The sequence below is a fragment of the Tachypleus tridentatus genome, chromosome 8 (genome assembly GCF_004210375.1).
Source record: "Tachypleus tridentatus isolate NWPU-2018 chromosome 8, ASM421037v1, whole genome shotgun sequence".
NCBI lineage: Eukaryota > Metazoa > Arthropoda > Merostomata > Xiphosura > Limulidae > Tachypleus > Tachypleus tridentatus.
In genome coordinates, this window is record NC_134832.1 from 64,156,750 (window position 1) to 64,174,782 (window position 18,033).

At 31.9% G+C, this 18,033-nt stretch overlaps 1 protein-coding gene across 2 annotated transcripts in view; it reads left to right on the forward strand.

Moving 5' to 3' along the window:
• LOC143222541 (zwei Ig domain protein zig-8-like) overlaps positions 1-16,906 on the forward strand; it is a 118,910-nt gene extending 102,004 nt beyond the window's left edge. Inside the window, exons 4-5 of one of the 2 annotated variants that reach the window (XM_076449159.1) lie at positions 10,387-10,683; positions 14,414-16,903. In XM_076449159.1, the coding sequence (XP_076305274.1) occupies positions 10,387-10,683; positions 14,414-14,538 (422 nt within the window). In that variant the 3' untranslated portion in view covers positions 14,539-16,903. Of the gene's footprint in view, positions 1-10,386; positions 10,684-14,413 lie in introns of both variants that reach the window. The other variant, XM_076449160.1, reaches the window with a different exon arrangement.
• Positions 16,907-18,033: the final 1,127 nt, after the last annotated feature.

The following is an 18,033-nucleotide window of genomic DNA, read 5'->3' on the forward strand; positions in this document are numbered from 1 at the left end:
AAAGCTTCACACATGGTTAAACGTGCTCCGTCTACCACGGGATTCGAAATCTGGTTCCTAGTAGTATAAGTTCGGAGACACACCGCTCTGCCACTGGAAGGCTCATTCTAGTCTGTAGATTTGCTATAAAAGAAACTAGCAAATATTTTTTTTCTTCCTTTTATGTATTGATTAAGTATAGACGTAGAATAAATTTGATTTTACATCGCATGTAATTCAAACAGTGAAAACAACATATATTTTTATATGGTAATATAGGTGACCATTACCATATTTATTGTAAATTTATCTTACTTTTATCATTCTGCAATTTTCTTTCTGAAACTCATTAGATACACTAATTAACTTTCTAACCATCACATGATTAGAGTATGTCATGATGAAAATAAGTATCGTATGTTAAAATGTTTGATTTTAGCTACAATGAGATAATTCAGACAAACAAAAAAAGAAAAAAAACTATTTCTCTTTAGCTAAGCGTGCGCTTACGTGATTGTAATAAATGGTTGTATATTAATGTTTTTTTATAAATGACAAACTATTATTAGTAAAATATGGTGTTAGAATCGTTTAATTTTATTCAAAACTATAATACAGTACGTTGTCATGTACATATATCTACTTTTAAAAGTAAGATATCTTTCAGAAATGATTATTGCTTCACTTGTACTTTCTTAAGGTATTCTACGTTTGACCGGTGCAAATTATTTACCCCTGGGATCTTTGACCTTTTTCGTAATCTTTCACTGATGTTTGGAGCGAACCATCAATAACTTTCTCTGATGATAAAACAGTTTGTTGTTCTTGACCTGTCAGGTTAATGTTCATGTATGTATTTGTTATCGAACTATCCTTCTTTTCTTGTAGACACATTGTTCTTTAATTTATCATGGTCAAATAAAGGCGATCGGATGTCCATTGTTTCCATGATTATCAGATATACTATCCCTTTTCCAATTATTTTTTAGTTTCACATTATTAGTTGCTAAGATTAGTTTACATTTTTCTTGTTCGTTGTTAATTTGCTGTCACCTTCGGATATTTCCTGAGGTTTGTAATTGTATTGGCAAGTATTCGATTCTGGGTGTTCTTATTAAAAAGTTTACATGGTATCCATTCGTCCATACTATGAAATAATGTCTATATCATTATCTCAGAACGCCTGGTATGATTATTAACATTTTTACTAATAAAGCAGAGAATAACGTTTCGGTCGTCCTAGGTTATCTTTAGATTAATGTTAACCTGATGATATCCTAAGAAGGTCGAAACGTTGTTCTCTCCTTTATTTTAATAAAAGTTTTAATACCCATACCAGCCGTCTTGAGACACAGTTTTCCTTCAAGTGAATTTCTCAACATCAGCAATGTGTATATTTGTTTAAGGCCTTTTTTTTGTAAAGAGATTTAAGTTTAATTTGTTGTCTTCGCCTATGTATCGTAAACAAATAAAAAATATGTTATTGATTTGATACTCTGATTCTATTTATCCTTTTTTTTAGTACTACATATAGCAACAATCCAGAGGGAACTATCATAAGATTTTAAAAATGTCAATTTTACTGTGATTTTAAATGTGACTTAATATTTGTTATCATGTCATAACAAGCATTCGTGCGATCAACCCAGCATTTGAAACATGTAGAACAGCATTAGGCATACTTCCAAAATTTTGATTCAATATATTTTGTTAAAATAAGATCAACTTTAATGAAGCATTTACCAAAAATATACATAATTACTAAACTGTGTTAATCGATATTATTATTAAAGTTCTATGCGTGAGTTTTAATTTATCATATAACTCTGAAACTCAGGTTTTTTCCATTCGATAGTATTTTCAAAAAATGTTTTATTTCTCTCTTTTAAAGTGTTATTTGTCCAATAATATTAGTCAATATATCTGATTTTCTTTTCACTTTTATCCACAGCTGGTTTTTCTATAACGACAGAATTTTGAAGGCAATCATAACAAGGCTTTAGGCAGTGGAACTTTCATCCGTTGAACTATTTGTCTGTCATCTATCTGTGAATGATTTTACACCATTAAGATGATTCCTTTAGCATCTAATCGATACTAACAGTGCATGGACGTGATGCGTAAGAATATCTAAGCAAATCGAGAAATTTTCGCTACTGCATGCAAAGCGTCGATTTCTGAAAGCGCTACAATCTAAGAAAATATCTACATGCTCTACATGTTAATGTCTTGCGAAAGGATTAATCAGCTAAGCGTGAGTTTTCCTTAGATGGGTTTATTTCGAGAGTTAATTTTCGTTTTTAACTCAAATTATTGAGACGGTTTGAAACTTGTAAAACAGACAAAAAACTTGAAAAATCGCATTTTTCGAGGTACTAAAATCGGTTTTCGTCGATAAAACTTTTTCAGATACAGAAAGATTCTGCAGAAAAGAAAGAGAGAAAATTCAGTAATAGCTGTAATTTATCAAGTAATATTTGAATAATTTGAATTAATGTATTCCCAGACAGATGAAGATGATAGTTGTGATATCTTGTTGTAAGGAAATTCTAAAACTAATTTTTTTTTCAAATGACTTTATGACAGAATCATATTTTTTATTATTTTAACTTTTATTTCTTATTGAATAGTTTATGAAAAAGAAATTAGAAAGAAACTGACAAGGAATTAGTGAATTGTTTATCGGAGTGTTGGAAATATATATCTTTACAATAAATAAATACTATTTGTTAACACAGAAATTATTTATTATAGAACTTTCTAATTACGTATATCCATATAATAAAATATGGTAAAAATTCCAATAAATTTTCTTTATGTTATAAAATGGTATTATTGTGTGTCATATAGGGGGCCCGGCATAGCCAAGCGTGTTAAAGCGTGCTACTCGTAATCTGAGGATCACGTGTTCGCATCCCCGTCGCGCCAAACATGATCGCCATTTCAGCCGTGGGGGCGTTATAAAGTAACGATCAATCCCACTATTCGTTGGTAAAAGAGTAGCCCAAGAGTTGGCGGTGGGTGGTGATGACTAGCTGCCTTCCCTCTAGTCTTACACTACTAAATTAGGGACGGCTAGCGCAGATAGCCCTCGAGTAGCTTTGTGCGAAATTCCAAAACAAACAAACGTCATACAGGAAGATTGAAGCTGCCAAGTGGCAACATTTAGCGTTATTTCTGTATAAACAACATGATGGAAACAAATAGCTAAAGATATGAAGTAATGGTACCTCTTTTTTTTAACTGGAGTATATTTTACTACATTTTAATCACTCTTATGTGTTAGGATTATTTTGGTGTTGTAATTAATCTGATATTTAAGTAATAATTACCAAGAACCGTCATTCATGTTTTGATTACCGGGTACTGTTCTTATTATAAATACTTATATAAACAGAACTAGTTATAAAACTTTTATTAAGATTCTGTAAGTAGTGCAAGTAATCTGGACTCACCAATATGTATCTGTTAAAGGTAGAACTGCAAGAAATAAAATATTAGCTTTTTTGGTTAAGCGACACTCTCGTTTGGATACGAAATAATAATTATCACTCTCCATTTTTAAAAGATTTATTAAAAGGAAGCTAAGTTTTAAAGATTACTTTTTACTCACACAGTCCCACTATTTTACACTTTTTAGATTTTCTTATTCACGAAATTTCTTTCCCTTCCTTTTTTTCAATTTATATATGAGTAGCATTGATATACATTAAATTTGTCTTTCCTTATATTCATCTATGCATTTACTCTTGTAGCATAAACAATTTTTAGTTAGGTCGTTAAATAGAGAGTGGTTGCTATATTATAGTGTATAACGTTACAGGCATAGTGAAGCTAAGCCTTTTGAGTTATACAAGGTCATGAATGGAGTACTTCACATCCTTATGGTCGTTCTTGAGAGTTTAGAAATCCGAAAGAAAAGTATTTGTGACTGTTAGAAACGATTACATATTTAAGTGTGTAATTACTGAATGTTAGAAGGTTTACTAAAATATCTCCTCAATTAATCGATTCTCTAACTCTCACTATACTGTAAATCTTAATAATTTACTAAATCAGAACAAAGATAAAGTATTTTATGGAACCATTAATATGAAAACCTTTCCTAATTTAACTACAAAAGAGAAGAAATAGCTTTATTCTTATGAAACAATGGAAACATCGATATCTTGACATGGTTCACCAAACTACGATATTCAATCAACCGTACCGTGAGGAAATTCGTATGTATACATATTAGAGATTTGGTTTGTTGTGAAGGGATATCTGCGTTAGCCGTTCCTAATTTATCAGTCTAAGACTAGAGGGAAGGCAGCTAGTCATCATTACCCCTCGCCTACTCTTGGGATACTCTTTTACCAACGAATAGTGGGATTGCCCTTACTTTATAACGCGTCTACGGGTGAAAGGGCGAGCATGTTTGGTGTGACGGGGATTCGAACCCGCGACCCTCAGATTACAATTCGAGCGTTTTAACCATCTGGCCACATATATGAGATACAACAAGCCCATTACTGGATGAAATCACATATATGAGATACAACAAGCCCATTACTGGATGAAATGAATTGTGGAAAATTATTGATCATATTTTCGCGTCATGTCTCTCCATTCTTTACTGTCTCTATGAGATACTAAGTCATGAATATTTACTATATATATATTTAATGAGTTAACTCCGTTATATTTAATAGATTCTAAATATGCAAATCAGTAAACCATGTGATTTTCACGGTTGATAAAAAGTTGCTGTGGAACTGTGTGTATTGGAACTAGAATTTGACATTGGCTGGCGATTCTTAGAGAATAATGCTACCAAAAATCGATTCCTTTTGGAAATAGCATCTAAGAGACCTTTCCAACGTAAAATATGCATACAGTCAGATTATAAATTTGTATTCGAGGTTGAAGATTTAGAACTGTCAAGGCGTGGATACCCTTAGTAACATTATACTTAATGGCATTGGAAAACAAATAAATATGCGTCAACTTGAGTAACCAGAAACATCTGGGAAGGTAACTACAACAAGTCGTATCCAATTCGAGGTGACACAGTTCAATGCAAAAGCTTTCCTCTGTCCGAGCCAACAGTATGTGATATAATCAGGAAAGATATTCATTTGAAAAAGTGACGCAAAGTACTTACACGACATATTTGTTGAGCCGTCGCATACCTTAAATAGCGGAATAATGAAAGGGGGATTCATTCTTTTCCATACGAAGAAATACTAGTTAAGTAAGCTCTAGGTTTCCGTGCATTCGAGTTGTTGAAGCGACCGCTGAAAGCCATTATCCTTGAACAATAGGTGGAAAACATCTGGAGATGAACAATGACAACGGAAACTGTTTCTTTTATGTTTTGTAAATACATTGAAAAGTAAGATAGTCGTTTGGTACCTTGAATATTTTTGTTTTTATTAAATTACCAGTGAATGCAAGACAGTTACTTTAAGGAACAACAAAGGAAAATATTTTTTCTAACCATTTGTTTAGTGTTATAAATTTGTGCTTTAAAAACGTTCTGATTTCCTGATATCCTAAAAACTGTTGAACAAGGCTTTAGTCAGATTTTCTTTAAACATTGATAGAGTGAAGCTTGTAAAATGTGAATAAATTCCAGTGAATATGGGTTTATGATGCATATTAGGAATAAGTAAATCCTGATTATTTAAGATACCTAAGAAAGAGAGTTTGTTGTTTTGGTGATTTTCATGAGTAAACTTTATATTACAATGTCTAGCATTTATAAATTTTAGAAACTCCTTAAATAACTCAATATTGCCGAACATCACAAGGCTATCATCAATATATCACTTTAATATACGGACTTATAATGTGTTTAAAGCCACTTCATTGGTCTTATAACAGATCTTATATATTTCTCTTCTAAGCTGTCTTTTGAAAACAGGATCTAAAATCTTGCTAATATTTAATAATAGGTGTTTACATTACATACAGTTAGTCTAACTGGTTATTCTTGTTGGTGAGTCTTAGAGAGTCCATATAAAACTTCACTGTGTTGGTCTGACTTTTTTGGTCAATTTATGATGCTGTCTTTTTTTAATTTGAAAAAGTATCTCATAATCTGTATATGTGAAAACGGCTATATTGCCGTTTTTACATATATATTTTCTCTACAAGTAGGTTTTCTCGTCATCACTGATTATTATCTCATAATCTAGATTCCTTTGGTTTTTGTGTGCTCATTCCTTATTTCTATAGACTTATTTGTATTACTTAGATTATATACCACTTGATGTAATTTACTCAATTTATTATTACCATTTAATCACTCTTATTCCGTTTAGTGATAACAATGGTTTTAGAATTGTTTAAGATTTTGAAGGCCTGGGCTCCGTCTTTAAATTATTGTTTGCTTTTCTAGATCTAAAGTATTGTAACATCCAAAGGACACAATCAGGGACTTAAGTGTTAGTATCTTAAAAAGTTAAGTATCAGTTTTAAACTTTTTTGTTTAAAATTAAACTCAAAGCTATAGAATGGACAATGTGTGCTCTGCCCGCCAAGGGCATCGAAACCCGGTTTCTAGCGGTGTGAGTCCGAAAACATCCGGTTGTGCCACTGGCAGCTCCAAAACTTAATATCTATGTAACTGCTTTAAGAAACTTTCAATATTTAGAAACTAACGTTCTTCAGTAACTTTCTTCGGGATAACAGAAAATTGTGACCCTCTGAAAAAGACCCTGTTCATATCATTAGATAAACAGTAGTCTATTAAATTATCAATACAATCATCTGATTTTCCTAAGATATTTTCGCCTACACACCTGTTAGAGTATTATCTTTTGAGTTGATGATTTTAACTTTCAAATATCTTAATTCTAAAGAGCTGACCCTACTTTGTAGTTGCTATAAAACTTCTTGAAACTGTCTCCTTTAAGATTTCATTTTACAAACTTTGTCTCTATTCTACAGTTCCAGAATTTTATTATGATATTTTTGTATTCTTTACAAAAAACACCATTTGTTATTAGCATCTGTAAATTGAGGGAATTTGGGGATATGATGTTTATTGAGATAAGTTTGTAGAAGCTTCTTATCCAACAAATTTTTGTGCAACTTGGAATGGGCAATTTGTAATTTCTAAACATTTGTAAAGTGTTCTTGACATATCTGTTGAAAATAACATCCGGTTATGTTTCTGCAGTTAAGAAACATTAGAACCTACAATAGTTTCAAAATAATTATAACGATTGGACGAATTTGTGTAGAAAGTATGTGAGGAGGCGTGGTTAGATACAGGGCAAATACGTTGATTTGAAACTTGTGTCCGTTGGGAATAAAACACAAAATATATAGATAAAACAACAAATAAACACGCATAATAAATACATAACAACAAAAACGCTATAAAAATTACATCCACTAAATATCTCTCTAGTTGTATACGAGTTTACGTACTCGAAGTGAAACTAGGGATATATTGGATCAACCACTAATATGCTTTGTAATCGAATAAAAGAACAGTGTAGCTCTAAAACCTACAACTTCGGTATTAGAACTCACCACTGTCTAAACGAGTGTGATGTTGCACCTACTTCCAGATTTTTCCGCGTCATTTTCTATTCCAGGGAAGAATTATATCTTAGAATGATAGAATGTTTTGTCGGTAAGCTAAGAAAACGTGCTCTCAACCGTAAAATGAATGCATTGCTACTATATCTTCAACTGTAACGTGTAAAGAAAAGAATGAAATGAAATTCTATCGTTCATTATGTCCATAATAGACAAGCGGAAGAATAGTGAAGATAAAGTTGGAAATTTGAGTATTATAATTAAGAAAGTATATCATTTTTTGTAACAGACACTAGTTCAGTATAATTATATTTTTATCACGAAAAAAATTAATGTTACTTGAGGAGGTTATGGCTAGAAGACGTGGACAATAAAGTCGCTCAAATACTTTTTACATAATTTTGTTTTGTTTCTTTTCAATTCTACATTATAACACAAATGTAGTAAAGAACATGATATAGGTATAGATTTTAAAGTGGTGAATATTAGTTAACCATTCATAAACTTAATGTAATGTTTTAAACAAATATTACTTTAAACAGAGAAAAATTACCATAATGCATATTGCTCGAATTTGCCGTAGCTTAAACGTAGGTTTAATAAACACAGAAAGCAACGAGATAAGTGTTTAGTTTAAAACTTTTTATTCTATTGGAGATATAAAGGTGTTCAGCTTAAAGTCTATGCTTTCATTTCTTTTGACATACCGAACTCTAATTCCCTAGGGGCGCTTTCCCTTAATGCCCTTCAGATGTGCTACCAATCTTTTTAACCTTATGATGCTACAGCGTTTGGTGGAGTACATTTTTCACCACTTTTGTTCTGGACTTTTTTCTCTCCGTTAAATCAAAAATAAATTTGATAAAAATGTAGTAAACCAATTTTTTAAAAAAAAAAAAATGTATTCAAAGACTTCTGTAACATAAAATAACTAAAAGCATTTGTTATTCTAAAACAGCGCGTGTCTACGGTTGTGTTCCTGAATGCTAGGCTTCTTACGTAAATACTTGCCTGCAGGTATTTCGAAGCACTTACTTGCTCAACAAACTTATTATGAATATGTTTATTATGTCCATTTTGCATAAACTCGACAATGAAACTCAACATACGATGTTATTATGCAATTTTTATAACTAGCTGGTGATCTTATAAAATTCTTGAAACTGATAAAATTTCCTGTTTACTTAGTTAATATATTCGATTTTACATTTATTTAGTACATCATAAGTTTTGTCAAGATAGATTACGTTGCTATTAGGTATAAGATTCATACACATTTCATGAAAATCAACAACAGAAAACAAAACTTACAAAAAATAATAACTTATTCGCTTTTCCATTACTAGAAGTTTTACATTGCTCTCCATGTGCTAGATTTTATGCGAAGAAATGGGCTTGAAGTTTAATGAGTTTTAACAAATAAAAATGTAAGATTATATTGAGAATGACCAAAAACTTTTCGTTAATCTTGAGTTTCAATAAGTTTAAGTAATTAGATGTTTAAGCATGATTTACTTATGTATATATATCCAATCAGTGAGGCTCATTTTATAATAATTTGCATATACTATATAATATTTGATAATTCGTGCATGTAAGTTAATTCAGGATTATTTCTTTTTCTTTTCTTGAGATGAGAAATAAGAAAAGGGTAAACGATCATATTTCACTTTAAAAAACAAACTCACATTTAATACATGGCGTTTAGTGATTGGACTTGAAAATAAGTAAAGAATGTAAAAAGAAAACTGTAAGAAATAAATCGTACATGACAACAAAATACAAATAAAACAATTTTATACATAGAAACGATGCTTGTTTGTTATTATGTAAGGACTTTAACTAAAACAAAAAAATGGTCTTGATTTATAAATATAATTTTTCTTTAAGATGCACATTCTCCAGAACATTTAATAATATTTGTACAATAACCGGTTTCACTCTAACATTTAAACTGTTACATACACTTAAATCTGTTTGAAGTTGTTCGACTGAACGAATGAAAATTACACCCTGTTAAATATATACCACTGTAGGCATGCAGTTATCTGAATTAGTTATTCAGTAAGATATTGAAGGAACACTGCGAGTACAAATGGATAAAAAGAATATAAAATAAAATGACGTTAATTTCATATATTTATTTTATAATAAACTGTTTGATGTACTAACAAAAGTTGATCATGTCTACGTATTAATGAAATCATAGCACCACACGTGGTAGTACAATACTACTACTAATACTTACCAAGTTCAGGGAACAAACAAACACGACATATTGCGATATAATCGAACAAAGCCTTATTGATGACACAACAAATTCTTAAGCCACTTAGGATAGTGTGAATAACAGTAACAGTTTATGAATAAAAATCTTATAATCCGAGTGCTTTTGAAAGTGTTCGGGTTATAGGGTTTTTATTGATTTCTATCAAGACTTCTTGAAACTACGTTTTCGAAACATCATGAAAGTAATAATTTATGAACAGGTAAATGTAAATAACATTGGTAACATATATTGTGAATTGTTGAATTTAATATATTGTAACATATATCCATGAATTGTTTTTCTAATAATACAAAAGTATTTATTGTGCATTTATTATTCCAAATTCGTTCTTTCAGACGAATTATAATATATAGAAAATGTCGACTTAATCTTAATATGTTGTTTATCAGTGATACGAGTTTCTGTAAACAGTACATTTTGTGCATTGTTTGCAAACACGTGCACAAGATTTAACATAAGCCTTAAAATAACTAAACTGTTTCACGGTAGTATTATGAAATATTCTCATGAGACTTATATAACACTGTATTTGTATTTCGTCTGTTGTTCTCGTTATACTCACAAATTAATTTAATTTGTAGTGGCAGAAGCGTTTATCAAAGGCGGTCCCAAAATCATAGTGAAGAGAGGAAGTTCAATTGAATTGACTTGTGTGATAAGCAACAGCCCTGAGCCCCCTATCTTCGTCTTCTGGTATCATGATAATCGAATGATCAACTACGATTCTAAACGTGGAGATATTTCTGTTCAAAAAGCAGCGGCTAAAACAATTATAAGTAAGTTGTATATCAAAGATATTGGAGAAGCAGAAAGTGGTAATTATACCTGCGGTCCTTCAAATGCTGGGCCAACAAGTGTTTCTGTTGTCATATCAAATGGTAAGTCAGATTTCATAACATATTTCTTAAAATGTCAGTGATTCTTGTATGAAAATGGATTTTATATTTTCCTTCATTATTTACATTACTGTATATTTCTATGAAATATCACACTTATGCGTATTCAACATATTATGTCTTATTACTGAATTATGAAATTCTTTGGTAATTTTAAGTCGAAATGAGGAATAATCTAACAGGATCAGGAATTAAATTTGTTAAATATTATATTTATTATTTTTTACTCTGCCCATATGTCGTAATTAACATTTTAAACTCCGCCAATATTGTCGCAATTAACTTTTTTTTTTACTCCGCCCATATTGCCATAATTAACAAACGTTGTGATACAGATTGCTCTTGGTTGTGTGCCACTCCTTATTACAAGCTTCACTCCTTTAACAGCGAAAATTTATTTTGCACACGTTTGTAATTAATGCAGTATAATTCTTTCTCTTTCAGATTTTACTTTGCATCGTATGTAACACATTTTTATATAATTATGCAGTTGTTGTAAAGCGCAAAGCTACACAATGGGCTATCTGAGCTTTGCTCTCTGAAGTATCGAAACTCTGTTTTTTAATGTTATAAACCCTTAAATTTGCCTCTGAACCCTCAGGAGCTGAAAAAAACAAACTGGCGCTGTATTTCCAATTATATTGTCTGTTTGAAGTTAAGCACAAAGCTACACAATATACTATCCGTGATCTTCCTACCACAGGTAAAAAAACCCGGTATTTGGCGTTGTAAATCCTCAGACATACCGTTGTACTACTGAGGGGTATTTTCGGTAAGAAGCGTAGTGTATTTGTTCGGTTTATTTTGATTGCAAAGCTATCCCAGGAGTATCTGCTCTAGCCGTTTCTAATTTAACAGTGATATACTGCAGGGAAACAGTTATTCAACAACCCCGATGCCATCACTTGGGCTACTCTTTTACCAACAAATAGTGGGATTAATCGTGATAACACAACACTCCTACGAGTAGCTTGTTCTAAGAAATAATTTTCAAGATATGCAAGTAATCAATGTGAATACATTTTGAAACTTATTTAGAGTATAAAAGGTACGGTTAAAAAGCATTATAATACTTAAATATCTAGAATAAGGTAAAATTAACTACATTATAGTATTTAGGTAACTAAAAAGTTATTTTTATTCACCGCTTTCGTTATTCTTACCTCATATTTTGTAGTATGTATATATAAACACCTTTTTCGTAGAAAACAATTCACATTACAGGACAATATTTGCACAACAGACGTTAAGTACGTTATATTAGAACAATTCTAGAGTATCGCCACATCATTATAGTTCATGTTGCCAAGAACAATATTTGCACAAAAGACGTTAAGTAAGTTATATTAGAACAATTCTAGAGTATCGCCACATCATTATAGTTCATGTTGCCAAGAACAATATTTGCACAAAAGACGTTAAGTAAGTTATATTAGAACAATTCTAGAGTATCGCCACATCATTATTGTTCATGTTGCCAAGGACAATATTTGCACAACAGACGTTAAGTACGTTATATTAGAACAAGTCTGAAGTATCGCCACATCATTATAGTTCATGTTGCCACGTCTGGTTACTCTCTGTCTAGTTTCTACCGTAAAATGCTTCTTCGTGAAAGTGTCATTACAATTTTCACCAAACCTTCCTGCTGCCTTTCCCTAATTCGTCCTAGGAAACAGTAAGAAGCATTTCCAAGAAGGATCTGTATCTATTTGACTTTCGACTACCTCAAAAAGTTAGTGAATAAATCTGGTATTTATGGTATTACATTCGAAAACATACATGAAGTGACCAGACGCAACGCCTTTCTATTTCTGAGCAGTCGGTCTATTGAAATGGGCACGTGGAAGTTGTTATGTTGTTGATTCTCAAACGTATTTTGCTTGCCATGGCTGGGGTACGATTTGTTGGATGTCTATTTCTGGATGTAACTTGTGTTCCAAGTTTTTCCACATCAGTGTATTATAACGCTTTTAATTTCAATAAATATGTCTTGGAGATTCTTAATCTCCGTTTGGAATCTTTCACTTTCTGATCTGAGTAGACGTCAGAAAGGGTTCTTACACGCTTGTTTAAAGAGCGATGGCACCGTACTAGCAACGTAACACCAAAAAATGCCAAAATATAGTTCTTATGCACCCGTTTTACTGCAAATTAATACCGACTGTGCGATTCTTCTGTTAATACATGTTGTGAATGGACTGAATTGCACATTTAAAGTCGTTTTAATGTAATAAATATTCCTATGTATTTCCTAAATTACAAATGTAATCATTCTCTGGTATGCCAGTGATATTTCCCGAATACTACAATCTGGGGTTTGGTCTTCCACAGTGGACAGAGTGTCAATAGCTCGTTGTGTAGCTTTGTGGCTAAAAACACAACAATAAGTACAATATTTTGATCAGCGTAAACAATTTAATGATATACCTTTTAAATTAGTATTTTTTCACATGCAGAAAATACATTACGTTCTTGATACCTTTTAGTTCTACTTTTGGCTCAGCATAGCCAGATGGTTAAGGCACGTGACTCGTAATCTGAGGGTCACAGGTTCAAATCCCAGTCGCACCAAACATGTTCGCCCTTTCACTTGTAGAGGCGTTGTAATGTGAAGCTCAATCCCACTATTCGTTGGTAAAAGAGTAGCCAAAGAGTTGGCCGTGGGTGGTAATGACTAGCTACCTTCCATCTAGTCTTACACCGCTAAATTATGGAAGGTTAGCGCAGATAGTTCTCGTGTAGCTTTGCGCGAAATTAAAAAAAACAACCAAAAAAACAGTTCTGCTTCTATGGTTTGATCGTGCGTCTCACCTAAAAGAACACACAGGATAAATTATTAATATATTCAAAAACTATTTAACTCCGTGTGTCATGATGTCGCCCCTAAGAAAACAAACTTAGTCATTATTTATCTTTAGGACTAGCGCGAGGTGTCAAAAACATCTACGACATCAAAGTGATACACATATTGTTAAATAATTGTTTAAAAAAAATTGCTAGAAGCTATTTTGGAGAAAATATTAAAAACCTAAATCTTTTCAACTGGATAATATTAAAAGGCAGGTGATCCAGGAAAACACTGCGAATATCTAAGAAATCCAAAACTATATTTCTACAAACGAACAAGTTTCCACAAAGAAAAGCACGATTCATTTATTGTTTAGCACAAAGCTACACATGTGCTCTGCCCACCGCAGTTATGAAAACCTGCGTAATAAACTCTGTAACTTATGAATTGCTTTAAAATGTACTTGGAAAAAATAATTTTTCCAAATGTATCATCAATTTGTGCTCTGGCTTATGGTAAAATATGAAATACAAGTTGTTTCGTAAGTATAAATAACGTCCCGTACAATTTACAAACTATGTATTTGTTTAGCTCGTGTGGAATTATTTTCTTTAAGATTGGATGTTTGTATGATTCTATTTGTCTGAAATTTGTTCTTAGTACACGGAAAACATCATCGCAGGAAAAATTATCTATAATGATGAGGTTACCAAATTGATGAATCAGTGCATTCTAATCACTGTGAGGTTCCGTTTTCTTGTGAATTTCTGTGTAACATTACATACGCTTGGCTAGGCAATTATATGAACCTATTTACATTATTTCTTAAATTAGTTTTTAGTCATGATCTTTATAGTTAAGTTACTTTTAGCATAAGTTATAGTTTATTAATATGTGTTTTATTTTTCCTTTTTCTTCCAGGAGAAAAACCAGCAGCAATGCAACATGATGGTAATAGCTCACCGTTGAATGGAGTTCAAACAAGAACATCATTGTTATGGCATTTTGTTTTGTTTCTTTTTCTGATAAACTACGTGACCAGATGATTATGTGAACAAATGTTATCGTGTACTGCTCAACTGACCTAAAATCAACAAATGCGATTATTTGGTAGATTTATAAAGTGTCTAGCTCTCTCTAAGTGAACTCGGATGAGTGATACCTGTTCCCTCGTTTGGTACTCCATCCGAAAATTGTGGAAGTCTGTGACATTATTGAGGAAATACAAAGACGCATTTCAACCAAACAAACTGGCGTCATTTACTTTATAAAACGACAACAAATTATTCTTAATCAGTATAACGATTTAAATAATAAAAATATCTCCAATGCATTGAGCTGTAAAACGTGAATCTTAATATAAAAAGTACCTATAGACATGTGTTTGCAAATAATGCTATCTATATAAATATGTGTTTATCTGTAGAAAGCATGTGTGGAACTCGTCTTTTGAGACATAAATATGTTGTATATAAAAGGTTTACTTTTAATTTTGACAATATTACTGAATTTTGAATTTCCCACTCCTTTTAAGCACACACCTTAAATATGTGGAAAAAGTCTACCATTATCAAACCTGAAAAGGTGAGATAAAATAAGTTTTCATATACATGAAAGATTTAATGCAAAATAAAGCACAGACTTTACAGAATGTTAAGTTAATAAAAGTTGTTATAACATGCATGTAAACATATTGTGGATGTAAACATTTTTGGGAACTTTGTGTACACTTTGGTTTGTGGAAATTCGTGTTTTCAGCTATAAAAAGTACAATAAAATTAATACTGCTATAAAGATTTTTCTTTCTATCCTTGTGTTGTCTCACAATATTTTCCCATGCTACAATAAAACAGATGCTGCTCTAACGTTTTTCAATGCTACCTTGTGTTGTCTCACAATATTTTCCCATGCTTTATTCATTTGCCTACGTTAGATGTATATATATCTCTGTAGCCCATTACTGTCTAGTAATTCCGTCATTGATCTACGAAGAACATAGTATATACTGTTTTGTCATACTCAGTGTTCATCCGAGTCTTTTTCCCTTAGAAAACCCGTGGAGTGGACGAAAATAAGGTAGAATGATTCTATTATATTATAAGATACTGTTGATGAAAAAGAAAAAAAGTGTAGTGGAAAATAAATATATGGATTATAAAATTTGTTATTTCTCATGTCGTTCTGTAGATGTTCCTGGAAATATTTTGGTTCGTTATCTTAGTTATATCTTCTACACTGGCATTCGTTTTCTGGTCTTTGTGAAATAAAGAAAATGATTATTTGGCACAGAAATTGTGAAGGAAATGTAAACATTCTATTGTTAGTAAAGCCTAGGTGCTTAAAGTAGACCCTACAAATAACATTGGATTAGAATTTCCTTAGAACTGAAACATTATATCGTTTCCACTTTCTATATAATAGACCTAAATACAAGATACTTAAGCGTTTAATGTGTGAATATTCCAGAGAAATTTCTCCAGAGACGCTCTCTTTTACTACGTCTTAAATATTTTATAGAAGAAAGAACGTAGTAAAAGATTTATAGATAATACTATAGGCAACAGTAGTAAATTTTGATGTAATAAGTGAACCATGCATTTCTAGTTTTCTCTGGATATGAATTAATTAGCACAGGAGATGTGGAATCTTATACGTCATTTTTTGTTGTGCATGTTTAACTTATGAAAGTCTGTTTGTTTGTTTTGAATTTTCATACAAACCTACACGATGGGTTATCTGCTCTAGCATTCCTTAATTTGGCAGTGTAAGACTATAGGGAAAGTAGCTAGTCATCATCATCCCTCGCCAACTCTTGGACCTCTCTTTTATCAACGATTAGTGAAATTGACCATCACATTATGACCCCCATGCGGATGAAAGGGCGAGTATGTTTGGTTTAATGGTGATTTGTACCAGCGGCTCTCAGATTACGAGTCGAGCGCCCTAACCACTTGCCCATGTCGTGCCATTTACGAAAGTACACTCTCACGTAAAATAGAGCATGAACAGTGTAATCTTTACTCGTAAATATTTTTATGCCAGGAGTTTGATAGAAATAATTATATGACAGAGAAGTACTTATATTCTTTTTTTTCAACAGCTTTTGATGCTTGCAATGTAAATACCTGTTGACTGTATTATATTATATTATATTATGTTACAAACCACTAACGTATGCCTAGTTTTTGCCAACTTTTCCTCTTTTTTTTTATGAACTCTCTGTAGTCACAGGCTATCTAATGGAACTACTGTGGTGTTTTTGTTTTGCTCTGGATCTGTATTATTAGAGTAGTGATATATGCTGATGGCACGGACCTAGGTTTGACGCTAAATAAACATTCTTTATGATTTTGAAGCGTGCCATCTGAGTTAATTATAAGTTTGTTTTTCTCAATGGACGCAGAAAAATAAGAAAAAATCTGATGACCTATATTAGCTAATAGAATATGTGTTTTTATATTACCCACTCAATTTATCATAAACATAAACATAACCTGCATATTTTTATGTAAAATAAAATGAAATTATTCTATACCAGCTCGTGAACATTCTCTAAAAATGCTTTAATTCTGGTCAACCTTATTTGATACTCGGAAGATACTCAATTTTTGTAAAACTACTTAAAACGTTTCCGAGTTATGGGATTTATTTTTAGTGTAATTTTGAGATTTCGTCTGGATTTACCAAAAGTTACACAATCACTCCTTTTGAGATATTACTCTTTTACACAAGCTTTTATTAAAATCATTCAAGCAAGAACGAAAACAGTACTGTTGTCGTCGGTAGAAGTAATAAACTGTTGATAAACTGTGTGAAAAGCTTGAAATAAAACCATTTTTTAAATGAAATCAGTGTAAATATACATTTAGAACACTTGGAACGTTAAAACCGCTTCTAGTAAAATCAATGTGGATTTACAAGTTGGAATGTTGAATTGAGTAGGAGGTGAGCTACCAGGCGATAATTCTTTATTTCGGAAGTTCATTCCATTAATAAAGACAAAAGTTTCTTTACCATTGACCTATTAGCTGTTTACTGTTCTACTAATTCACATTTATTGCCTTTCAGAGCTACATTACGTGGTACTGTTTATCAGTTGTCTAATATTCTCAGAACGTTAAAGATGAACTTTCATGGTTGCCATTTTCACCATGCTAGCGCAGAGGAAGTCAAGTTCATGATGTAGATATCTGTCAGAGTTGATAAGAACCTTTTTCTTACCTTGTCAGTTTACTAGTTTTACTTTACTCCTGATTGGCCCGGCACACACATCCAAATGGCAGTCCTGGAATGCAGGACCTGAGATTTTCAACATCCATCTGTGGCCAGCTATTTTGAATTTTATGCATTAGTAGGTGTAAGTTAGTCACAATTATTTTGATGTCATGATTTCAGAAATTTAGAAGAGATCTTGCTTTATGGTTTCCATTTCTATTTTTGTGCTACTTTTAGGGAGTTTATTTGATCTACCAACCGTGCTGAAATGTTGGTTATTCAAATTATTTTCTATTTGTGATATAGGAACCCACCATGCTTACCAT